The sequence below is a fragment of the Sander vitreus genome, chromosome 16 (genome assembly GCF_031162955.1).
Source record: "Sander vitreus isolate 19-12246 chromosome 16, sanVit1, whole genome shotgun sequence".
Classification (NCBI taxonomy): Eukaryota; Metazoa; Chordata; class Actinopteri; order Perciformes; family Percidae; genus Sander; species Sander vitreus.
Genome location: NC_135870.1, coordinates 8,157,036 through 8,183,492, shown reverse-complemented (window position 1 = coordinate 8,183,492; position 26,457 = coordinate 8,157,036). Strand labels below are relative to the sequence as shown.

General features: G+C 40.8%; 1 protein-coding gene across 5 annotated transcripts in view; it reads left to right on the top strand.

Moving 5' to 3' along the window:
• dab2ipb (DAB2 interacting protein b) overlaps positions 1 to 26,457 on the top strand; it is a 133,544-nt gene that overhangs the window by 47,537 nt on the left and 59,550 nt on the right. For 4 of the 5 annotated variants that reach the window (XM_078272187.1, XM_078272189.1, XM_078272184.1 and 1 more), the window contains 2 exons: positions 6,767 to 6,888; positions 14,505 to 14,623. In XM_078272187.1, the coding sequence (XP_078128313.1) occupies positions 6,767 to 6,888; positions 14,505 to 14,623 (241 nt within the window). Of the gene's footprint in view, positions 1 to 6,766; positions 6,889 to 14,504; positions 14,624 to 26,457 lie in introns of those variants that run through there. The other variant, XM_078272186.1, reaches the window with a different exon arrangement.

Below are 26,457 nucleotides of genomic sequence, written 5' to 3'. Positions count from 1 at the left end.
ACTTTGTTTCTCTCACTATGACTCTAGAGTCACTACTCGCTCCGAAGCTAATCGCCGTCGCTCTCTCACTTCACCCTCGCTCTACCACACACTCCCCACACACACACACACACACACACACACACACGCCACTACGGCGAAAAGCTCTACATGGAGCCGCCGCAGAAGAATAAATCGCGCTTTACAGTCTTTGTGACACATTACCACCTGCGTGCCCAGAGTGCGGTTTCTCTGCACACCTCACACATGAATCAGTCATACCATGTTCATCCTGTTTCTGTCGCCTTGAAAGCAACGCACAAAACGTTTGAGAATATTATACATCACAGTTATTTTTCAGAAGTAGGAGAGGCTTTGAACCTTTCCTCCCCCACCTTTCGTCTACAGCCATTTTGAAAGCTGGAATGTCCTGTGCTGGTGAGGTCTGGGAGGAAGGAAAGGTTAGCTGGCAGTGGTCACTGGATGGAGCACGCCTGGTCGGGAAACACTGGACTGGACAAGGAAAATATGCAGTGGTGGAATGAAACTAAGTACATTTAATTAAGTACTGTACTTAAGTACACATTTTAAGTACTTTTTTACATGCCACTTTCTACTTCACTACATTTCAGAGAGAAATATTGTACTTTTTACTCCACTACATTAATCTGACATCTTAAGTTACTAGTTTCTTTACAAATTAAGATATTTGCACACAAAACACATGTAGTTTATAAAATACAATTGTTTACTTTTAATACTTTAAGTACATTTTCCTGATGATACTTACATACTTTTACTTAAGTAACATTTTCAATGCAGCACTTTTACTTGTAACAGAGTATTTTTACAGTGTGGTATTAGTATTTTTACTTTTCCACCACTGGAAATATGTAGTCTGACCTATATAACTGAATGTGGAAGGAAGGAAGAAAGCTTTAGATATGATGGATGGATGAGGTCAAGATTATTAAAATAATTAACGTATTGTATCTTGTTTGTTGATTCTGTACAAAAAACAAAATGTGCAGGGAAAAGTTACAAGCTTGAAATATTCATTCCTGTAGTTGCCTGGCAACCTCAAAGTGCTGAAAAGACCACCGTAAAACTTTTTCCTTCACTTTTACACTTGTATGGATGGATTAAACTAACAACATTCAGCATGCTAATTTGTGAATTTACAAGGTGCTTATCGGTGTATATCTTTTTTTCTTTGTCCTTTTTTACTTTTGCAGACTGCTTCCAGTCTTCATGTTAAGCTACGCCAACCACCTGCTGTCACTAGCTTCACACTCACAGACATGAGACTGGTATCAGTCTACTCATATAACTCTCGGCAAGAAAGTGAATATTTTCCCCCAAAAGTCGGAACTATTCCTTTAAGAGTCATTTGTCGTTTGTTTTCTTGAATGTTTTGTTTGATGTTCACAAAGAGATACATTCACTCCCAGGCTGCACTGCACCTTTTTCTGTTTGCCAGACTGGGACACACATGCACTCTTGTGCACACACGAAATGCAGGTGACTATCATCTGCTCTGTGCAGCTTTTAGGCCCCACGGGGCTCTCACTGGCATTTTCAGGGTCCCATTAAACAACTGTGAGGAAGCCTGGAGGTGGGTGGAATCAAGACAGAGAAATGGCTCTATTTGTGGGCAGATGGTGATGGGAGAATGGAGAGGTGGTGGTGTGACTTTTGGGGGAATGTGAAAGGATAGAGCATAACAGCGGGAGAGTTGCAATTAGAAGGAAACGACAGATGAGAATTTGATTTGATTTATACGAGATGATATTGTGAAGATACAGTAAGGGAAGAAAGTGGATTGGTGAAGCAGAACGGACATTACATGATTATATAAGGTGGAAGATAAGGAAATGATATACAGGCAATGGATGGGAAGGAAGTAAAATATAACGCATGAGATGGCATTGGTAGTTCAAAGATACCTCACATTTTGATACAGCAGCTGTTGTCTGTGGGCCCTCTCTGACCCTTTGATTGACCTAACAAAACAAGTCTTGCATGCTCAAGGCTTAATTTTGGGTTCAACATTGGGGGGGGGTTGAGATCTCTCTTTCAACATTAGGGGGGGACAAATTATAACCGGGGTGTCTGGGTCACCCCCTAGGAAATTTTGAGCATCAAACGCTTCATTTCCTGCATTCTGGTGAATGTCTCTGCAACAATTTCTACCTTTTCTGCATGCAAATGTCTTTATTTATGTAAATAATATTTATATTAATTAATTAATTAAGTAATCGGCTGTATTGTTCACTGCTGAACATTACACGTGTTTCGGGATGGTTTTTTTTGAGGAATTTTGCACATCTTGCTTGCCACAGCATTTAAACTCTTTGACTTCATTACCTCGGCCTGTTTTGATTATTGGGGGGGTTGTGTCCCCCCACCCATCCCCATCCCCCCCGTAAATTACGCCTATGTGCATGCTAAATACTCACAAACACTCATCATAAACCTTTAGATACCAAAATATTTTATTCCACAGCCGTTAGACAGAGCCTTCAAAACGGGAAGTGTTCCCATTCTGAAACCAGCAACCACACGCGGTGCAACTCTTTGATGATTTTACTTCAGTTTGGAATTTGTGTTTTACTTTAGGTTTTATTGAGCGCGAGTGTCTGTTTACTGTTGGCTTTTGGTGAGAGTTTTTAGAGTCGAGAGACACAGGAGCGCGTTATGGCAAGGGGAATTTTCCATGCATTTGTAGAGATGCATTACACGCAGATGGTGACAACATGTGGAAGCACGCACTGCAATTTCACACAGCAATTAGCGCACAACTAATTGATGTATGTTTGTGTGTGAGAGCTCTCCTCTGAGCGCAGCCAGCTGTGAACAAATGGGGAGATTTCCGTTAAGGAATTAAGAAGACTTGAGGGGTAAATCCAGTGAAGTTAAGCGCAGAAATAAGTTGTGACGGAAATTCACAGCGCTGACTTAATTCAGTCATTGTTCATGTTTACCTCATCAGCCCTATTTACTCATGATTGATTTTCAAATTTAAAAGCATTAAATACACTTGTTTTCATGGCAGCAGACATTTCAATACCACCATAATTATTGTAACGAGGAAGTGAGACAGACTTTTTAAATGTTCTGTTAGTATTCCAGTTTTTATTAAATGTTGCACCATGAAAATGGATTGAGCGGGTTTTCATGTGCCCACTTCCACACGCATTCATTACCTGACATCATTTAGAGTCATTTTTAGTGTTTCTACACAGCCCTTGTAGTATTGTATCTAGAGCTGCCACTCAGTGAGACAACTAAAGTTGCACAAATGAAGAGTCAGATGTTTGAAAAACTCCATTTGTCTTAGAGCGTTGCCAAGTCCAAACAAACATAATTAATATATTGCTAGAGACTGATGATCCCCATTTGTTTTAATGAATGGGACCAGCTCTGTCACCCTGCTACAAATGCAGAAACTGTTTATTTTAATACATTGTGTGGCCATTGGGACTTTCGGCTTGAGATTTAGACTTAAGTTGGACTTAAGACTCAAAAATGATGACTTAACACTAGGGCAGCACAGTATATCGTTTTTTTTATCGTCATCGCAATATTAACTGGTGCAATACACATATCGCAAAAGGCTGCGACATATCACAAAAGATCCACAAAAGATATTTTTTATCAGTAGAAAACTTCACTTTAAAATGTAACTGTCATTCTTTTATCAATCGTGCCTTTTATATTCAATGTAATGTTTAATTTATTAAATAACAGAATGTTGGAAATGATTTCCTTTCATTTGTTTTATTTTCCTCATATTGTACAGCCCAACTTAACTTAACTTTTTACTGATGTGAGATTTAAACAATCTAAGACTTGACACCCTGAATCCTTGATTTGACACTTGAAAATAACATAATTTAAGCCTTTTGTTTTGGACTGGTAAACTTCTAGAAAAAAAAATGGATACCTGCATGGCCATACACCTTACATATTTGATTGTTAGACATTTGCGTTGGAATGACTTAAAGGTCCAATGTGTAGGAATTTCTCCCATCTAGCGTTGAGATCATATATCGCAATCAACTCTCTCGCACCATGCAGTTCAAAGTACGTATTACAGCTACGGTAGCCTTCACGCTTCAAAAAGCCGGTCTCTTGCTCTTTTCAATCTCCTTTTTCTTTTTCTGGGCGAAGAAGAAGACTCCTGTTCCTGAAATTTGGATTTTGAATGCGTGTGGTCCTCCATGTTTCCTTCTTCAAACTTGCCGGGGCCGGGAAGCTACGACACCCATTAGCAGCATTAGCAGCACCTGTGAGTTTATCATGTGACAGCGAAAACGCGAAAGGCGGAGCACTGTGTCCTGTATGTCCCTTACCGGCTAACGTATTTCAAGATGGCGCATGAATATGGAGCGTCTACCCCAGTTCATGCGGATGTAAATGTAAAATTTCAAGCCAAAAGGAATACTTGGAATTGATGGTGGAGGTAAATGTTCATGAAAAAGGTTTGTGAACCGGCAACACAGATTTTGATAATGAACAACTAAACACGTTACACACTGGACCTTTAACAGCTTTGAAAAGAAAATGTTAAAATGTTGTGTCTTTTTTCAATTCAGAGATGTGAAAGTCTGGCATTTAGACTTGCCTTGTAATACGCTTATGAAGACCAACTTGACTCTCCTTCAAAGACTCGAGACTAGCTCTGAGAGATTTGACTTGGAGTCCCTCTCATCAGTCATGTCCTGAGTCTTGTGTCCTTTTGTGCACTGATATAGTGATGTTAAATGAGGCTAATGCAGATGTCTACACTCTTAACTGCACATTTCTCACCTCTGGAATACAACAAGCAAGATAGCCTTAACATGCTAGCTAGTTCAGATCTTCCTAACCTGCACAGAGCAGTGGATCACTGCTCAGAGGATCCAGATGGTTCCGGGTTTTGTTTTAATTATAGAGAGTTGAAGACATCTGAGGACGTCTGCTCTGCGTCACAGCATGTTGTGTGTGGCTGCTGTTTGTTGTCGCAAACTGTGTTTATGTTTATGTTGAGCTGAGAATTATGGGGGCTGGGTGCCAGCCAGTGCTCTGCACAGCAGGAAGTGCTATTCCGCCATTCGTTTTTCAATTACAGTGTGTGCTAATTCAGTCAACCAGCCTGTTAAATAGGCAGACAGCTAATTTAGCACAGCTCAGCTTGAAAAGCTATGAGAAAGGACAGCGCTGACACGCCGCACTCCCAAGTCTGTGTGTCCTTATGTGTGTGGCTTATTAGAAATGCAAATGTCATGTTACTTTTGACACAACATTTGGTAAATCCATTGTTTGCCTCTTTGTTTAGTTAAAAAATTGATACAAAAATGTGCAGTTTGTGGTCTCTAAGCACTGTCAAGTTCAGTACTGTAGTCACGTAGTGGCCAAAACGTATCACATTTTACAGATTAGTTTTAAAGGTCTGATAAAGAATTATGACCACGCTTTGTGAAGATACCAAGTGTTCACTTGTTACAAATCCCTATATTTTGTCCTCAAGGCACCATGTTAGCACAAGGTTTGAGAACATTAAGTGTTGAGAGTGTTAAGAGTCCAGCGATGATGCATACTAAATCTGGAGATGATGGAATCAGCAGTCAGTGTGGAGTTCCCAATAAAAATGGTGAACACTCATTTGCATATTATATACTATAGCGTAGTGAGAGAGAGAGAGATAGAGAGGGGGGGGGGGGGGGGATTTGCTTCATAGTTTCATCTTATTACAGTCACACTGCCACACACAGAACACTAATTTAATTAGTTTCCAGTGTTGCAGACAGTCAAAGATCTCATTTAAATAATCTAACACGGACATACTGACACAAAGACCCAGTGTATTTCAAAAGATTATATCTGACCCTAGTTTTCAATGTTTCTACATTTTCTGTATTATTTTTTTAATGTACTTTTCAGAGTTAATATCCCTAATCAAATCTGTTGTGTCGGGACCCTCATTGTGGGAAACTGTGACATGTTAGGATGTCTTGTACTTAAAGTTGCAGCTTATGTACAGAACATAGTGGAAACTTTCCATTCATCATTTGGGGTTATATTAGTTCATCACATGACTAACCTGATGATAGTTTGCTCTGTACCTAGTATGAGCAAGTAGGTAGCAGTGATGGCTGTCTGAAGTCTGCAGAGACGTGTGCTCAGCATCACTCGCATTCCTCATGGACGTGTCCAGATTTGCTGCTTCTTCACACACACGCACAGTCTTTGGATCTATAACTTTATACTGATCTGATACTATGTTGTACTGTGTGTACAAGTTAAGACAGAATTAAACACACACAAGATAAAAATCTATCTGATAAGTTTAGTAAAGGGTGGGAAAATCAGGAAATGGAAAGCAACAGCCTTTTAGTCCCTGAATGGACTCATTGATGCATTCATGAAGGAATGGGTAATGCAGTCCAGTGTTAACATGATGTACCCACAAACACTTGTTTTTGCGTGTTCTCATAGATTTCCCTTTGATCTTGTAGTGTGGCTACAAGCACGTGTTGAATGCTCCTGGGCTAAGGTTTGTCATGGTTAAATATGTTAGATCACACATATCATGTGTTTCCCTTGCAGCAGTCCAAGTCCATTGGGCAACCCAAACTTCACACCCTTACCCCAATCACTAGGAGTGGCGTCGATCTTCTCATGTAACTCTCTGCAAGACAGCAAATAAATGCGTTTCCCAAAATGTCAAGCTACCTCTTTAAAATGTGAAATTGGTCTTTAAATTGTGAAAAATATATATTTAAAGATCTCTCTTTGTTTACAGAGTCTCCTCCTGAGAGGACCGGTCGGCGACGCAGCATGCCAGGCAGCTCCTCAGACAAGAACACTCCCACAATGGAGGCCACGTCCACTGCGGCTACACCTTTCAGAGTCACCGTGAGTACTGTGAGTTTAGTTTTTATGCATCGTCCCTTATCTTCTAAATTCGCTTCACTCTCTTTGTCTCCGCTTGTCCACCTTAGTTTGCCTTAAGGAGCCTTCAGAAGGCTGGTCTGGTGTCCAGATGGCGCCATGCCAATCTGAAACTCATTTACTTCAAATGTTGGAATGGGGCCTTTGATGTTTGGCGTCTACACATCACACATCTACGCATCTTGGGTTTATGTTCAGCACACCATCCTCTGCTGCCTTTTTTTTGTGATTTTTCATGGCATTTCACACTGAGTCATTTTAACATGCTTCATGTGAGCCCACACACGCACGCACGCACACACACACACACACACACACCTGTGCACACACAACACAGTCACTCACTCACTTACTCACTTATATTCAAACTGTCTTTCTTCCTCTCTGGTAAACACACACACGCACAGAGCAGTCCTTTGTCTGTCATCTTGCTCCTAATACACATCCTGTATGCTTTCTGCCATGTTTAATTCAATAGATAAACAGCCAGTTAATGAAGCGAAAAAATTCCGCTATGAGTCATCAATTTTGAGCTAATTAGCAATTAGCAGCGCATATTTACATTAATAAATGATGAGTGGGGACATGACGACCTGGAGGTGAACTGTAAACAGTAAATGTTAGGCCAGCAGGGCCAAGAGCACTCAGCAGCCAGTCTCTCATAAACAATCCTCCAACTTCATGTTAACTTTCAGCCTTTGTAAAAGGCGTTGCAGGTAAAATAATGTGCCCATATTAAGGGCTGCAGGACATTATATTCTTTCTGAAAATAGACAAGATAAAGTCATTTCTTTCATTTGTCTCTATCAGCCATCTTTAGCACTCAAAGTCTGAACCAAAAGGTAGTGTTCACTCTCTACATAAAACATACTGGGATGCCTCTAAGGCTCAGTAAAAGTCTGCAGTAAATAATAAAAAAAACAAATAGGCTAGACCCACACTGGTGTTGGACCACCTGCAGTGTGAGAATAAAATGTCTCATGAAACAGTTTTAACTTTATTTTAGGAGTTGCAAATATAAAATCACCACAGCTTGGTGAGCAGGGCATTGCCGAACTCACATCTGTTCATTGTGTGTGTGTGTGTGTGTGTGTGTGTGTGTGTGTGTGTGTGTGTGTGTGTGAGAGTGTGTGCATGTACGCGTTTGCTCTTTTCTGTCTTGTGAATGTGAATTGAGTCTTTGAACCGTTTTATTTTGATATGACCAGGAATCAATGAGTGGATATAGAGAGCTATCAACAAAAAAACCGAATAGAACGCTTGTAGGAGACAGAAAGGGTCAGATGGAAGGGCTACATATTGATTAAGTGTCTCTTCAACAATCCTTGTAGTCTCCAGGGAAGAGAGAGCACCGCAGCAAAGTCATCCTGTCTCAATCACATGAGCACTTTACTTACTTCTGTGGGCTTATTGCTAAGCAGGCAGTGACTTCCTGCATAAAGAAAGCCTCCCCAGACAATGTTTGTGTCTTTCTTGCACTTTCTCCTCATACTGACCCCTACTGGTCTCTGATGATAGCACAGTCAACTGAATTCCCTATAGCAACTTTTGCATCACATCACTTGGATGCACACTGCTAAACAAATGAGATTCAACTAAAATTGTGTTGATCATCATCATGTTATATTTGTCGGTAGATCAAATACTGATAGATCAAATTGATACACGTCCAGGAGAGAAAGAGAAAATGGATACATGTAGATGGATGGTTAGGTGGATTGGATACAGGCATGGTGGCGTACACAAATGTAGGAATGTCAACATGGAGACATGCAGGCAGACAGTCGTATTCTCCTCCTTCTCTGCTGCATCTTCCACTCTTAGCAATGACAAACCACCCCTCACTTATCTCTCTCCAGTGAAAGGAGTTGTGGTGACATCTAAAATACCCCTCCTAGGCCTTGAGCTAAATCTGTCAAAATGTTTCTCTCATGTTCTTTGCAGAGACTTGATTCAATGTCTTCTGAACACACAAATGCATGACGCACATGCACACGTGAGCGCACACACACACACACACACACACACACACACACACACACACACACACACAGTTATAAGCCCATCCTCCTTCGCTTCTCAAAACCTATTTCTCCCCAGCAGTCATGGAAGAAAACTAAAAACTCTCCAAAGCCTAATCTTCCACAGCCAATTCAGAAATATTAGAAGATTGCATACATTCAATCTAAAAGTTACAACTTGGTAGTTTCTCTTATTCAGTGCTTGTTTAAAGAGCGGACAAACACACCTTATCTAAGTCTGTCACGTCCATGTCCCGCTGATTGCACTAGCTGGCTGGATTGATTCTCAATTGGGACTTAGCTCCTTATCCAATCTCTCCCTGACTCCATTCCCCCTTACCTCCTCTCTCCTCTCAGATAATAGCAGGAGGTCGAATTGGACAGGTATGTCTCTTGTTTATATCAGGTTATGCTAGAGGAGGACAAGAGAGGTTGATGTGGAAGCAGGGAACACCCTGCTGATTGTCCAGGCACTGATTCTATCAGCCCACATTAGGGTTGCCGGGAATTGCCAAGCTAAGGGAATAGATTTAACTTGCATTTGCTTTAAAAAAAAGAAAACTAAAAAAGGCACCGCGATAAAATTGAGCTGTCCTCTTAGTGCTGATTTAATGGGCTTGGACAGGCTGAGATTACGATCAAGTGCGCAAGCCTGTTATGCACTCACACACACACACACACACACACACACACACACACACACACACACACACACACACGTGCATGCCGGAGGTAAGCTAACACATATTTGCACTGTAAACAATGTAACATAGTAAATATGGACACCACATTCCTTCCGCAAACATCAAATTCCCTTTGCAGCTAGTACAATAAGCCCGGGCTGCAGGGTTGTTGAAAACCAGCCTCTCCTCCCCTTCGAGGATGCATGTTGAATCAGATTAATCCATCCCCTCCTTGCGCTAATTAACTGTCAACAGTAGAAATGTGGAATAATTAAGGAGCGCTAACACGTGACACTGCCTCCTGTCAGGTTGCACTGGCTGTAATGGCTGTATCATGTTTCTGTGTGTTAGTATGTGTTTGCAAAACATAAAAGGTCAGACATTACAGCAAAACCAATGATAATCATGAAAGACCAAAAGGGAAATTAAATAATGGAGGGATTTGTATTCATGTCCTGTATTCAATCTTTGATATGTATAGGTATTATTCAACCATGTTCACAGGGGAATTGTATTCCCATGAGTCAATGTAGGCATTTTCTTTACCACACAATAGAACAATGACATGATGTATGACATCACATCAAGTGTTAGTCTTCATTGTGTATGTTTGGAGTCACTGGCCACGTCAGCTTTAACCCTTAAAGGGTCAAATTATATAGATTCTAACTTACACTCTGTGTCTCCTGAGATACATTGCCCATTTAGGATTTACATTTTACATTGTATCCTTTTTTTTATAGTTCATATGCCAAATGCCTAAACTATTAATTAGCTACATTCTTTAATGTTTTCCATACAGCATTAGATAAAAAAACTGGGCTTTTTCGGGAGAGGGGATTAAAGAGAAAGGCGCTCCTGCAGAGCATCTCATACAGAGCGTCTCATACAGAGGGCGAATACAGGTGCATTAGCCATGGGCAGTATGAGAAAAATAAAGTGTTTTTTTTAACATTAAAGCATGTAAACATGTTCTAGTACAAACACAAAATGCCAGTATAATCCTTAAAATGCTATATAATAGTTGCCCTTTAAGAACCGATCACATATAGCAAGACACAATGGGGAGAGGTTGAGCTTTTTAAAATGTGTTTTTCAGATGTCAGGAAAATCTAAGCCCCGATTTTCTTAATATGTAATAACTGGTGTCATATGGAAACATAAGCTGAGGTGAGAACTGATCGGACTATAAACCACAGGGAGGAACAACCTTAATTCTACTGTATTTGACCATCTTTTGTTTCAGCTGTAGCTGCGTTCTCTCTGCAGCCATTGCTTTGCTAGGCCCTGATCCACCGGCGACCTTGTCACTCATTTGCTGCACTTTTCTCCTCACTTTCCCCCTCATTTAGTTTCATTCTATTGCTATTTCTATCAACTCATGCTCTGCCACCCCCACATTGTGCTCCACTTTTTCCATTTATCCTGCTCTTAGAGCCGATCCCTCTCTGGCAGGCACTTAATGTCATTTTCTCAGTTTTTGACTACTCTCACTCTATTTCTGTACTCTCTCTTTTTCACCATATGTCTCTATCGTTATTTTAATTCCTGCATTTTTTTCCCCTTCTCAATCATCTCGGACGAGCAGGCGCTGAAGGCGAATTAAATGCTAAAGTTTTTGCAGTGCTTCCAGTGTGGCTTGCCTCCCACGGGGTTTAATCTGGTGTTAATATAGGCATCAGTCATCCTCACTGACTGATTGTAAGTGGGGAAATAGGCTGTTCATATCTGCTGACCTTTAACCCGTAGCTCTGCAAGTGGTTTGACAGGCCGACTGAATTGGAGAGCAGTGTCATAAAATGTTGCATCGCTGTCCACATGCGCTGGAGAGATGATTGAAGGAGAACGAGGAATACAAAGTAATCAAGAAAAATGATAGGGTGGTGTATCTTCATTCCTTTTTCCCCTCGGTTCTGTTTCGATTTCTCCCTCCGTTCTTCAGAGTCTATCCATCCATCAGGGGAAGCAGAGAAGTAAAAACAGAACAAGCAGCCACTAATCAATCCACCTCGCCTACAGGGACAGGTTTCTATTCACTGACTTATTTCTGCGGAGGGAGAAAAAAGAGAAGCTTTTTAATTTGTTAGCTGTGAATATGCCAACAGCAGCAGGCACACACACTCTCCAGGGACTACAGGGAGGGGGCGTGGAATTACTATAAATGTGGTGGTGATGGTGAATGATATCCAGGAATCAGGAAACGTGTCACTTAGTGCATACGAGTGGGTGTCGATTTTCTACAGCAGTGCCATCTTTGCCATCAAAAAGTCATAATCCTGGGCCTCTCCTGACGTCCTCTTGTCATGTTTTTTGAAGGAGCCGATCTGAGGGCAATGCTGAAGACAGTCAAAGTAAACAGTCATGATCAGCTTCACAGAGTCTGACTCATATTTGTCATTGTTTAGAATGGTGCCTTTGCTAATCTAACCACATGCCCACACATTCACAGAGACACATGGAGTGAATGATGGCTAAGGGAGAGAGAAAAAGTGAGAGTTTGATTCAGAAAGCAACCCTGTCAAGAGCTTTAGGTGCGGGTCTCATACTAACAGCAGTGACTCAGACCCTCTTCATTTAGCTAAAAGCCCCTAAACAGAGTTCACTGGTGGCAGGTATCAATAGTTAGCCATTTGCCGCCCACTTTCTGTAGGCTTACATATACCATGTCAGTTTAGAGTAGCCACAAAGTCCGATCATTATTGAGTATGCACACATCATTGCTGATGATGATAAATGACAGTTGATTTGTTTGTTATGATTCAAGTGACAATAGGAATTAGAATGCTTAAGATCCTCCCACAACCTAAATAAACTTTAGTAGCAGCAAATCCATCTAGCTTTGTCCCATTTGCATGCATATTTTCATAGTATACGGCTTTTGCAGTACAATAAACCAGTGTACTTTACCCATTTAACCCATTTTGCTCTTTATGGAGCTAGTTTGGTGTGGGGCGGTCTTGTCAGCTTCCTTCCAGGATGGTGTTGTTTCCTTGAGTTCTTCCTCCACAGACCTTCTCCAGCTACCCTTTACCCTCAGTCATAGGTGTAATTTACAGGGGGGAGGGGGGGGCAGTGCAACCCCCCCCCCCCCAAATATCTAATAATAATTTATTTTCCATGAATAAAGACATTTGCACTATAAATTGATGCAGAAAAGGCACACATTGTTGCAAATTCACCAGAATGCAGGAAATGAAGTGTTCAGAATTTCATAGTTTTGCTCAAAAGCGGAGATCTCAACCCCCTGTAGTGCCCCTTCAATACTACTTGTAATCCAAAGATTTTCCTCAAGCTTTCTCACCACCATCCACAATTTGTTTGAATGTTTAGCAGCTGTGAGTAGCTCCTCCATTTCCTTCATTGCATGCACAGAGCATTGCATTGTGAGACAGCACTGTACATCAACAGCACATTCAAAGCGCTTTTTACTGTGAATACTGACTTGTTTTTTTTGTGTGTACTCAATTTTGTCACTGTTGCAGTGCGTACACACTAAAAACTCCTAAAATAAGTACGTAGCATGGAACTTGGACAGAGCTGTCGTTTTTGGCCGCACACTTATGTAACTGAGACACTCCCGTGATAAGTGTGAGCTTTAATATACTGACAGTAGCAAGTCTTTGTTCCTAGTGCAGAGTGTTTTCCTGATGACAGGTGCTGTGCATCAGGGTGCTGTGACTCCTCTGTGTTCAGCTGGCAGGCTGTCTGGAAGTCACTCTCTAATTATCCCTATTATATTGTTGCCCGGGGCGACCTATTCACACTGTAGGTGGTAATTATACAGGTGTGTTAATGGCCTGACTGGGACTGAGGGTGGTCTTTTTCGCAGTGTGTCTCCTGTCTCTGTCTTGTGAAATGTGTGCATGTACAGTCTGAGGGCGCGGCGCTGTCGGTATGTCTCTAAGGTTATGAGTTTCTTCACCACATTGTGGCTCCTGAAGGCGTTCAGTCTACATTTCGGCCTATAAATCAGCTGCTGATTGATTGGGATAAAAAGCTACACCTGAGCCTGAACACAACCTGGTTTAGTACTTTCTCTCCACCATGCTGGCTTATCTGTTAAGTTCCGTCTTCTTCGTGCTGCCCTCTTAAGTTGCTCTATCAACTCTCCTACACGCCCTCTTTGTTTCAAAGTCCTTCTTTGTCATCCTCTTCTTTCATTTCTCTCCCTCCTCCCTGATCTTCCTCCCAGCAGTGAAAAAAGCAGAAAAAAAAACATTTGTTTTCTTCTCTCAAAACTTGCAACAGCCTGCCATTTCTGCACCACATCTCCTTTTTTTTATATTCTCTCGCTCGTAATGCCAGCCAACAGTTGCCATGGAGACGGCGAGGTGCTTGGGGGAGTGTGATTGCAGATGTTAGAAGGAGTAAACACACAGACTCAGACAAAGAGGAGAATAAGAAAACTAATAAAGGGGTGTATCCATTGAATTGATGTCTGATTATAAAACAAGTTTGTGCGTTGCAGTTTGTCGCCTAACTGACATAATTAATGCTGTTGGAAACCGTGTCAACAATTGTTTGCGTCACCTACCAGCTTATTATGTCTTTGCTCTTTAAATAATGTCTTTTATCAAGGACCTGTCTGTGAACGTGTGGTGGTTTTTCTGTCTCTTTGTATTCAGGGAATATGTCGCATTTGACCTTGTCCTCACTTTTCACACTGTGAACATCGCTCTCACTCTGATATGAAAATCTATCCTCATTTATTAGCCATTAACTATTCATGACGCTCTTCCTCACCAAATCTAGAACGAGGAGCGCAAATGGTGGTATTATTATGTTCTGTCCCGCTGCCAAGTTGAGCTTGATGATTGACATCTATGAGACCTTCCTCACAAAGTAGCAGCGACACCGTTTTATTGACTGTCTCTCTCTCCGTCAGGGCTTTCTAAGTCGGCGTCTGAAGGGCTCGATAAAGCGCACCAAGAGTCAACCCAAACTTGACCGCAACTCCAGCTTCAGACACATCCTTCCTGGCTTCAGGAGCGTTGACAATGACAGGTATGTGTTTTTCCGTTGTGGTGATGCTGGTGTGTGTTTGTTCATGCTGGACTCGTTCATACAGTATGTCTGTTCTATTCTGGTGCCTCTCTCTCTCTCTCTCTGCCTGATGGCTGGTTATTCAGGTCACTGTTGACATCTGCGTGTTGTGTTGTCAGTGTATAGTGAAAAGGGAAGTGAATCCTGACTCTCCAATCTGTCACTTTTAATATGTCTCGCTCTTTCTCTCTTTCTCACTGGAATACATGATACATCTCCTGTCCTCTGTTGTGTCATGCCAATGTGTATAGCACGTTTAGTATAGTTGTGGCATTCAACTCATGTCTTTGCAAAACAGGTTGCATGTATGCTATTTTATTTTGCTTTCCTTCGCCATTAAGGCTGGACAATAGAAACCAAATGAATACTGAGCCGCAATAAATAATAGCAAGGCAACTTTAAGGTACAATATGTAATATTTCTGCATTCAAATGTCTAAAAATGACTCCACGAGTCCACAGTGCTACCCCATGTGATGGCATTTCGTTTCAGACTGTAATTATTGCCAGTTTCTCATACCTTCTCCTGATTTCCTCAGGAGTTCAACCGCTTGGCAAACATTTGCCGTCGCCTAACGACGTCAATTATGATTCCAAAACCGGGCTGCAATCGCACTCTGGAATCTTTGATGCTCTTCCCATGCATGCAAAAGTAGCAGCTATAATTCCCAGCACCTATCTTTGCTGCGTCTGGAAAGAGGCCAAGGTGTCCATCTGTGGAGATTAATTAACGTAGGTGCTGCTTTTGAAGAGATGTTCTACGGCTTTTGGTTTCAAAACTCCGAGCCGAGTCGCTGCCTCTTTTCATACTTTTAATGAGGCATTAACATCACTGTCAAACCATCACAGGGGAACACTAGCAATTGTTCTGTGTGGAACATAGTGAACTGTTCCCCTGGTGCAGTCGGACAAAATGAGCTCATACGTCACTGTCTTTTCTCATTCTCTTTCCCACTTTACTCTACCCATACTTTTTATAGCGTCTATTTTTTCAAACCTCGCTCCCTTCTATCCATTTCAAACTCATCACTCTCCAAATTCATCATCATCATCCTCACCCCTCCTTCCTCCTTTCCTCTGTTTTTCAGCAGTAGTGAGGTTTTCTAACCAGCATTTATTTGTTTTCCTCTGATAAAACACCTGGTGAAGAAAGCGCATAATCGGACAGGATTGGAATGGAATGTTCAGGAGGTGTCTTATCTCACCCGGTTTAACACTGAAACACACACACACACACAGCTACAGGTGCTGGTCATACAATTAGAATATCATGAAAAAGTTGATTTATTCAGTAATTCCATTCAAAGAGTGAAACGTGTATAATGTATACATTCATTCTACACAGACTGATATATTTCAAGTGTTTATTTCTTTTACTTTTGATGATTAGAACTGACAACTAATGAAGACCCCAAATTCAGTATCTCAGAAAATTAGAATATTACTTAAGACCAATACAAAAAAAGGATTTTTAGAAATGTTAGCCAACTGAAAAGTATGAACATGAAAAGTATCAGCATGTACAGCACTCAATACTTAGTTGGGACTCCTTTTGCCTGAATTACTGCAGCAATGCGGCGTGGCATGGAGGCGATCAGTCTGTGGCACTGCTCAGGTGTTATGAGAGCCCAGGTTGCTCTGATAGTGGCCTTCAGCTCTTCTGCATTGTTGGGTCTGGCGTATCGCATCTTCCTCTTCACAATACCCCATAGATTTTCTATAGGGTTAAGGTCAGGCGAGTTTGCTGGCCAATTAAGAACAGGGATACCATGGTCCTTAAACCAGGTACTGGTAGCTTTGGCACTGTGTGCAGGTGCCAAGTCCTGTTGGAAAATGAAATCTGCATCTCCATAAAGTTGGTCAGCAGCAGGAAGCATGAAGTGCTCTAAAACTTCCTGGTAGACGGCTGCGTTGACCCTGGACCTCAGAAAACACAGTGGACCAACACCAGCAGATGACACGGCACCCCAAACCATCACTGACTGTGGAAACTTTACACTGGACTTCAAGCAACGTGGATTCTGTGCCTCTCCTCTCTTCCTCCAGATTCTGGGACTTTAATTTCCAAAGGAAATGCTAAATTTACTTCATCATAGAACATAACTTTGGACCACTCAGCAGCAGTCCAGTCCTTTTTGTCTTTAGCCCAGGCGAGACGCTTCTGATGCTGTGTCTTGTTCAGGAGTGGCTTGACACAAGGAATGCGACAGCTGAAACCCATGTCTTGCATACTTCGTACGTGGTGGTTCTTGAAGCACTGACTCCAGCTGCAGTCCACTCTTTGTGAATCCCCCCCACATTTTTGAATGGGTTTTGTTCCACAATCCTCTCCAGGGTACGGTTATCCCTATTGCTTGTACACTTTTTTTCTACCACATCTTTTCCTTCCCTTCGCCTCTCTATTCATGTGCTTGGACACAGAGCTCTGAACAGCCAGCCTCTTTAGCAATGACCTTTTGTGTCTTGCCCTCCTTGTGCAAGGTGTTAATGGTCGTCTTCTGGACAGCTGTCAAGTCAGCAGTCTTCCCCATGATTGTGTAGCCTACAGAACTAGACTGAGAGACCATTTAAAGGCCTTTGCAGGTGTTTTGAGTTAATTAGCTGATTAGAGTGTGGCACCAGGTGTCTTCAATATTGAACCTTGTCACAATATTCTAATTTTCTGAGATACTGAATTTGGGGTCTTCATTAGTTGTCAGTTCTAATCATCAAAAGTAAAAGAAATAAACACTTGAAATATATCAGTCTGTGTGGAATGAATGTATACATTATACAAGTTTCACTTTTTGAATGGAATTACTGAAATAAATCAACTTTTTCATGATATTCTAATTATATGACCAGCACCTGTACATGTTGCATCTGTACACATTGCTATATAATGATAGGTCTCTATACACATGTCCACATCTAGTACTGTAGAAGAAGAGAGACACTCTGGTGCTTTACTCTTCTATGACATTATATGGGCAAGGGAGGGATATAGTAACGCATGCGTGTGTGTTGGAAAAAAGAGGGAAAAAACATGAAAAAGTTGCAGATTGAGAGAGTAATGTGCTGTGAGAGGAGTCAGTGACTCCCTGTCAGTCCGGGAGCAGCCTCCCCACAGGGCAGAAAACGCTGCAGAAGAAGACAGCCTTGGAAACTGGCAGAAGAAGGAAGAGAGATGATGAGATGGAGGGAGGAGGGAGGGAATCCTATACCGTGAAAACTCCCTGGTGTGCAGATGTGCAGCTTTGAATGTGAGAGATGCAGGGGAACATTTAATATTCACTGTACGTCTCAAACGTTGTACCACCAGAGAGCTGTGTACAATGTATCATGTCATTTATATGAGTTTGATTTATTTAAGGCAAGGCAGCTTTATTTGTATAGCACATTTCATGTTTTACATGAAACATTAAAGAGCAGTTAAAAACAATAAAAAAAAAATTATGTACATTTAACTTACAGTAATCATAAAATATATATATATATATATATATATATATATATATATATATATATATATATATTCTATTACATTCCACAGCCATGTATTTGCATGTATTTTTTTAATTATGATTATTTTTGAGAGCAGGCACACAGCATCAAACGAAAACACAAACGCATCTGTACTGTGTGTGTGTGTGTGTGTGTGTGTGTATATGTGTGTTCGCTGTGATGACATTGTTAGGCCTTGCAGCCTGAGTTGGTCTCAGGAGAGAGACCTGCAGATGAGGAGCAGCTGGACTTCTAAAATGAAATATTCATTTGTGTTAATCAGAGGCTGGACACTCACTGAACACTCCTGTCTTTGCAAAGCAGAAACACAGCAATGTGTAGGTGCGCAAACCGACACTGTATACACACACACACACAAACAAAACTACTGAATGATTTTGCCTAAAGGGAAAACTTCTATTTTTACTTACACTTTTCAGAATATAGTCAGCTTGTTTTTTTCAGGGTCTTCAGATGTACTGTGTGGCGATTTCCACTTCAACTTTCACTGTGGCAGTCGGGGTAATTATCAGAGCAACAGAATGGGAAACCTCGACTACAATGAAAGAATCTCACGATCCGGAATCTCAAAAATAATAAAATGGGGGCGTCTCTGTTTCTGTGCAGATAGTAGAGAAGGAACTACAGACACGAGGAAGCAATTCCAAAGCTTTTGGGGAAGCAATTAAGTATTTTAGTAATTTTTATCTGTGCTGTATGTAGCGTGACTACTAACCCTAACTTTATAGATGTAATTCACAATAAATCATGAATGAATTTGTTTATGCACTGCCATATACTGTGTAGCAACTACTGGCATGACATTGACTTCATGTATTGTATAATTATAGCAAAAGAAAAAAGTAATATAACTGACAATTTGTGATGTTTGGTGACAATCAAATACTCTACATTGTTACTGATTCTTAAGAAATGGAGTCTGAACTCACAGAGGAAACAGAGAGAAATATGATGGCTGTACTGTAGATGGTTGAGGTGGACGTTGTCTTAGACATATCTACCTCATAAATATCAAACTCATAACTTAACCTATACAATTTACATTGACGCTTTGTAGTTGTAAACTGTTATGATTTATATCATAATCAAGAGTCTCCATGCAACGGTCTGTCATTGTTTTGTTAGCTGACCTGATGATATCTTGTATGTCTCTTGTCGCTGCTCCGGTCTGCTCGACATATTTTATTGGTATCAGAGCTGATCCGACCCTCACTAGCTTCTGCGTCCTCATCTGATCGACACCGACCTCTTCCGGACTCACTGTGGACGCACTGATGAATATCATAGTGGTTGCAACGCGTCAGCTTTTAGATTCTTTAGCAGTAGCAAAGTGCTTTTGTTGGACAGTGCAGCATAAGGTGGGGTTGCTCTCCATCGTATTTTTTCAGACATTTCATTTATTGTTTTTCCAGGGAATATTTCTTTTTTTAGAAATGAATGAATCAAGTGTTGTTAAGTTCCGGGAAGTTGAGGACCCAAAGGCAGAGAGCAGGCAGGAGAAAGTTGAAGTTGAGGATTTATTAAACCAAAACACAAAAAATAACCAAGGGAGTCCAGAGAATAGCTGACACGGAGAAATACGACTGGAACAAACACACACACACACACACACACACACACACACACACACACACACACACACACACACACACACACACACACACACACACACACAATGATCTGACACAGGACAAGGGGAACACAAAGACTAAATACAGAGGGTAACAAGAGGCAGGTGACACAAGGGCTGGGAAACAGGTGGAAAACATCAGGCAATCACAAGAGAGGGAAAACACAGGGAGTAAAACTAGACAAGACAAGACAGAGAACAGACTATCAAAATAAAACAGGAAACAGAACATAAAACAAGACCAATAATCACACAACAGAAGGAAACAAGACTTGACAGAAAACCAGGCTACAAAAATGACAGGAAAACAGACTACAATAAGACAAGACAAAACACCAAAACCATAACAAGTGTAGCAAGTAGTACTTGTCTTTGCCGGTCTACATAATTGTAGTAATAAGTTAGAGCATGTATATAAACACGTTGAGATCGTTTTTGAAATAATTCGTTCTTAAAGGTTTACTTGCAGAGTTTTTCGCCACTAGTTGCGCTATGGAGCTGTTTTTCTGTGTAGGTCCACATTTTTATTTTGTATCGTACATGAAGATGCAGGTGACACAATGCACATTCCTGCTAATGGTGTCGCACTATTCCACTGACTGACAGTTGGTGGTGGTGAAGTGCAAAGAAGCGTAGCAGTGTGCAAATATAAGCAGTGAAACAGCTAATAAACATACATGCAGGATTTAAGATATTTAAAAAGGAAATACTTATACAAGAAAACGCAACAGGGCACCTATGGTTATCATCCAGTCCTATGTAATTAAAGCAAAATGCCAAAAAAAAATAAATACTATCCAGGTTTGTGCTTCCTTTAGTCATATACCTGTCTTTCTCTCCTCTCGCTGCTGCTGCTTTCCTTCCTGTTGCATCATGCCAAATGTAGCTGGTCATAGCAATTAAGGCTCATTTATAGTTTGACTCATTAAGTACTCAAGCAAGAAGTTCTTCTGTTTGTGTGTGTGTGTGTGTGTGTGTGTGTGTGTGTGTGTGTGTGTGTGTGTGTGTGTGTGAGAATATGCCCACAGAGACTAGTGTAATTGTGCAGGTTAGTGTGTGTGTGTGTGTGTGTGTGTTGGATCTTAGCTGACAGTACCATGCTCATACTGGGCTCATAACATTCTGCTATATCTACAAAATCTCACCCTCAATATAAATAGATGCTGCAGACCCGCATTTTTGAGTGCACCCAAATCATTTATGACATCATTGCTTTCGACAGACCCACCCCCCGTCTTCCTGTCTATCCAGCCCTTTATTATGTAATGGAAATACTTGATTGTGTGGATTGTATGTCCACAGTGGTGGTTTGATGGGACTGATTGATTGTGATTGTGTGTGTGTGTGTGTGTGTGTGTGTGTGTGCGCGCGCGCGCAACTGCAGTTCTCAGCACTGTGGGCACTAATGACTCTCAGTCTCATCATTCAGACTCTCAATATTAGCAGACAGATAAAATGGCTGAACCGATTTGTTACATCCGTATTTCTCTTCCCGTTTCTGTCTCGCTTGTCTCCGACAAGCTGCTCAGCGTATGCTTTAATTATGTTTGCATTGTGTAGCATACTATACTGCATGCTGAGCAATCTTATAGATGCATGCTGGGAGAGGCTCCTAAACAAAACAATGCAGTATAGAAAATGGATGGACACAATAAAATGTACATGTTCAAAGACATAATAACACCAACATAAAGCACATGGAAAGTAAATAAACACGACTTATAAGGACATGACATAGTATCAGTGTTACCTTAATTCACATTCTCCTGATGCAGGATTTAAACTTTCCGCCCCCCAAAAAAGATGTTTCTCTCTTATTTTCACATTTAATTTATTCACTGTAAATTGTATCTCCCTACATAATAATCTAAATGCTGTTTAAAAGCCAGCTTCTCAATGCAAGGAAAATAAGTCTATGGAGAAACTCTTATTTGCTTACTATATTTGAATTTCCTTTTTTTATTTTAAGCTGGGGCCTCTAGAGCTGTAACAATTCCAAATTTTACTGAACAACTAATTGTCTCAGAAATAATTGCGATTAGCAATATAATTGTCTCTTTCAGTCAAATTGAAAAATATTTATTTATTTAGTACTTTTTCAAACAAATTACAGTTTTGAATGAATCCCAGGACACATCACTGTTACAGTATGTAGTCTATAGCCACGACGTTCCACTTCCGGGATTGCTCCGGTGCCGCAGGAAATTCCGCCGGATGAATGTCTTTTCGCCGATGTCCGTTTCCTTCCGCTTTCTTTGTGTTGGAATTTTAAACTCCGGTGGATTTCTGAGGACTATGGTCAACAGCTCCTCAGATCTCTGCAGGGTAAATGCAGGCAGCTAGCTAGAATATCTGTCCAATCTGAGTTTTCTCTCGCACGACTAAAACAACTTTTGAACGTACACGTTCCACCAAAACAAGTTCAACCCAAGGTTATTTTACCAACAACAGTTATACCCCTTAGGACTAGACATTAAACAAGAAAGAAATGGCGATTATGTAAAAAAAAGAAATTGCTATTAGAAAATGATGTAATAATTGTTACAGGCCCAGGAGCCTCCTCAGGTCAATTAAACACCTACGTGTTTAATTAACATTTCCTTCTTTTAGATATGAAGACAGAAGGGACACTTCAATAGTACCTACTGTACATGGCTAGATGGACACACATTTTGCCTGGCATTCTGAGATAATAGGAGACTTCTTGTAACCGTTTTTTTGTTGAATTGAGGGATTGTGTTTCTAAAAAAAAAAGAAAAAGGGTTTAGAAAAATATATTGTTACCTAAACTCATTATTGCAGTTAGGTTCTTGCTCAGTTTATTTTGCTTTGGTTTGACAGGTATAATGGCATAATTTCAGTGACCAATGACATATAAGTAAATCTGCAAAGATTAATAGATTATTGGTTAGTTGTCAACTATTAAATAAGTTGCCAACTATTTTGATTATTGATTAATCAGCCATTTTTAAATGTATAAAAGTGTAAATTCTCTAAATTCCAGCTTCTTAAATGTGAATATTTTCTATTTTTTTTTACTCCTGAATGACAGTAAACTGAGGACTGTGGACAAAACACGACATTTGATGACGTTATCTTGGGCTTTGGAAAACACTGATTGACATTTTTTCACCATTTTCTGACATTTTATAGATCAAAGAACTAGTCGAATCATCGAGAAAATAATCAACAGATTAAGAGACATTGAAAACAATCCCGAGTTGCCGCCCTACACAAATGAAGCGGTGGCATCAGCATGTGTGTTGTCAGAAGCTTTAGCCTGTAGCTCTGAATGGCCGCCTGTAACAGGATCCAAGAGCTGTTCATACAACCCCCCCTGTCAGTTTTCATAAAGCTGCACCAATGGGTGCCATGGTAATTGCTGCAGGTTGGGTTGTTGTGGTGTGTATGTGAAAACATAGCAACATAGTGAGGGAGTGATGCCATTTAGAGTTATTAAATTCTGTAAACACTCCCCAGGTGGTTTGACTGTAATATCCAACCTTTTCTATCGCTCCCTCCCTTCTTCCCCTTCCCATCTCCCTCCGCATCTCACTCACTTACTCTCTTACTTACTGACATTAACTTTAAAATTGCTCTGCCAGCATCCCAATGTCTAGTTACCCTTCATTTTATAAGCCCCCGCCTCTATTCACATTGGACTTACCCCCTTTGCTCTTGTGTTAATGGGTTCTGTCTTTCTGGTCCATGTGTCTTCTTTGCTATCATTTGTCACTTTGCTCCTTCTATGCTAGGTGTGTTTGGAGCTGCAGTTCACTGGTGGATTTCTGCTACATTAAACCCAATCCAGTGCTCACAGACTTGTCTCTAGATCCTCTTCTCGCCTCTCTCTGCCCTCTCTTCTTCATTTCGTTCCACTGCACCAACAATCCCCTTTCCTCGTGTCTCCTCTTGTTCATATTTGTCATAATTTGCTTTACTCTACCCTGTTGTCTGTCCTCAATTTTGGGAAAAATGTCTCTGTCATTCAATCAATCCCACTCCCCTGATGCTGAAGGTCACATGCTTGTTGATCACCAAAATGCACAGACACACACTCTTTTTTTCATATTTCAGTGATCCATTGTATAATTGATTAATACCGATACCGTCTTAATTCATTCATTCACAAATCATTCATTGCACAATCCTTTCGAATGTTGATTCAGAATTTAGCGGCGACGATTACTAACACAATGTATGCACACACAGTAAGGATGTGGGCCTGGCCGCTGTCCAAAGAAGTAATGCACTTAGTAGCGACAAACAATCAAATGCCCAGTTACAGATTTCTTTGCCAATCAGAAGAAAAACAACAGCAGTGCTTTCATTATGTTCATTGCAGCATCAGAATTAGGCAGAGGAAGACTGCATCTTTTCTCCTTCTCCTTCTCTCTTTGGCATCCTTCCCCTCTCGCCATCTCATTTGCTATGCATCAGCATAATTTGGTTTCGATTAAACAGCTCTCAGGGTAATAATGGGTTGTACAGAGCAGGTTTCACCTACCACTGTGCATTATTAAGCTGTATCCCATGCAGACTAGGATAGCAATAGCATCTCTCCTTATTAAAAGTTAATCTGATTTTTTGTTGAATATTTTTGGGATGAAAATGTCTGTGCAAGCATCTGAACCACTTCTAAGTTGACTCCTACCACAGAGAGACTAGGAGCCCACTGGCAACTTGTTACGTACTGTAATAAAGTATTGTTTGTAGACTAATTCAGTGATTAACAAATTGTACTGTACCCTCCAAAGTATCTGCTGATCTTTTCCGATTCAGCTAACACCTATTGCAGTTGATATGTTAATGTCCAATTACATTTCATATTTGCTTCCACTTCTCAGCTCAGCATTGTTGGAACACTGTGTGCTTGTTATTTATTCCTTCTAAGGAAAGTATGCTTCCCTCCTCCCTATAGTAAATGGACAGAATGTGTGTGATTTACATTGTACCAAATGTGTTCTAGGGAGCTGTGTTGTATACTGCTTCTCGGATCACTTTACAATCTCCATAAACATCCCCGAAGCAATCCTAGTGGTGTTGACACCTGCCCAGCTGGTAGGTTTCGGTGGCTCGGTTGATGTTAAACCCTGCTGGGCCTTGTGTGAGCCCGGGCGAACATGGCCAAGGGTCTCCTCTCTTTCATTCTCTCCCCGGGTAATGAGCTGTAATGGATAGGGCCTTGGGCGTGACATGAATACAGAGGGCCCCATCAAAGCAGCTCCCTGCGCATCCCTTTAAAGGACTGCTCAGTACACATTCAAACACTCATTTACTCATTCATTCCTCTCTTTAATCTACTTGGGTCACAGTCTTTTCAGCTATTCTTCATGCACAGGTATTTTGGTTATTGTAACTTTTTTGCATTCTTTGCAAGCGCCATTGTCTAAATTTAAGGAATATATGTTTTTACTCTAAAACAAATCATAGGAATAGAGGTAAAGTGTATGGTGAAAGTGTAACGAATTACACAGTGTTTTTTGAAAAGGTTGATAATTTGTTTTGGTGATTGATCCCTATTTAGATGGTCATATCCTGATGGGAAGCTCTGCCATATCCACAACTTGAGAGTTGGCACTAGAACAGTATTGAATACAAGCGCTTCATCCGATTAGGAAGTCATTTTTCTAGTCTGTATATTGGCACATCAGAGTCTTTAACCTCCACTTTTCCTCCACCTGAAATAATCCATATACAAAATAAAAAAAATTTTAAAAAAAAAACTCATTTTCCACAGAAAAATGTGTTTGGATAGGACGTCCAAAGTAATTATTTATATTGTGTATAAACAGACACACACGTGTGTGCGTAAAAGAGTCCAGTGGTACTCAGTGACTCTTACTGAGACACTAAATTACCATGGTGATCACTCGATGATTTTTCGCCACTTTCCCTTCACTAACAGGCCTCGCTGCCACTTTACTGCTCACCCTCACAATCACTCATTTTTGTAGTGTCTTTGTGTGTGCGTGTGCGTGTGGTATGTTATCTTTGTGACAGGAGTCCACCAGAGTTTTTATTCTGCCATGGACTGATAAAAGCCTGTATATTGCAAACTTCAAGTGTGCATTTGCCATACTGTGGTATGAATTTCACTGCAGTAACTGCACAACTGACTAACAGGGAGAATAAGTATTTTTTAGAAGCTTCGGTTTCACCATTTTGATCACCATCATTACATGATTACATTACAATGCACTGATGGTAATGAACCATAGTCCCTTGACAATCTTTATGTAGCCAAGTATGAACCTGCAGGGAATGTAAACTAAGACTTTCAGAGGGTGGTAGATTGTTGTTGTTGTTGTTGTTGTTGTTTTTTGATGATCAAAAATGATGTCAGGTGTACTTGTGCGCCATATGAGAAGCAAGAGCTTGGGAGAGTGAATGTGCACTACATCCTAACTTAGCAAAGGTTTTTACTTTGCCAGTTTCCATCTGCCTATCCAGAATGTTTAGATAAATTGCAAAAGGCAACCTCTTTTCAAGTTTCAGCAGACTGATCAACATCATCCTCGCTTCTGTTTCTGTGTGTGATGCAAGCCAGCAGTGATCTGTCAAGCTGGCCTTTCATCCACATTTTTATTGGTTCTTCTGACTTTGCGTGGACGGATTCACCTCACAGGTGGCTCGCATCCGACTCCCTCATTCACTCATGC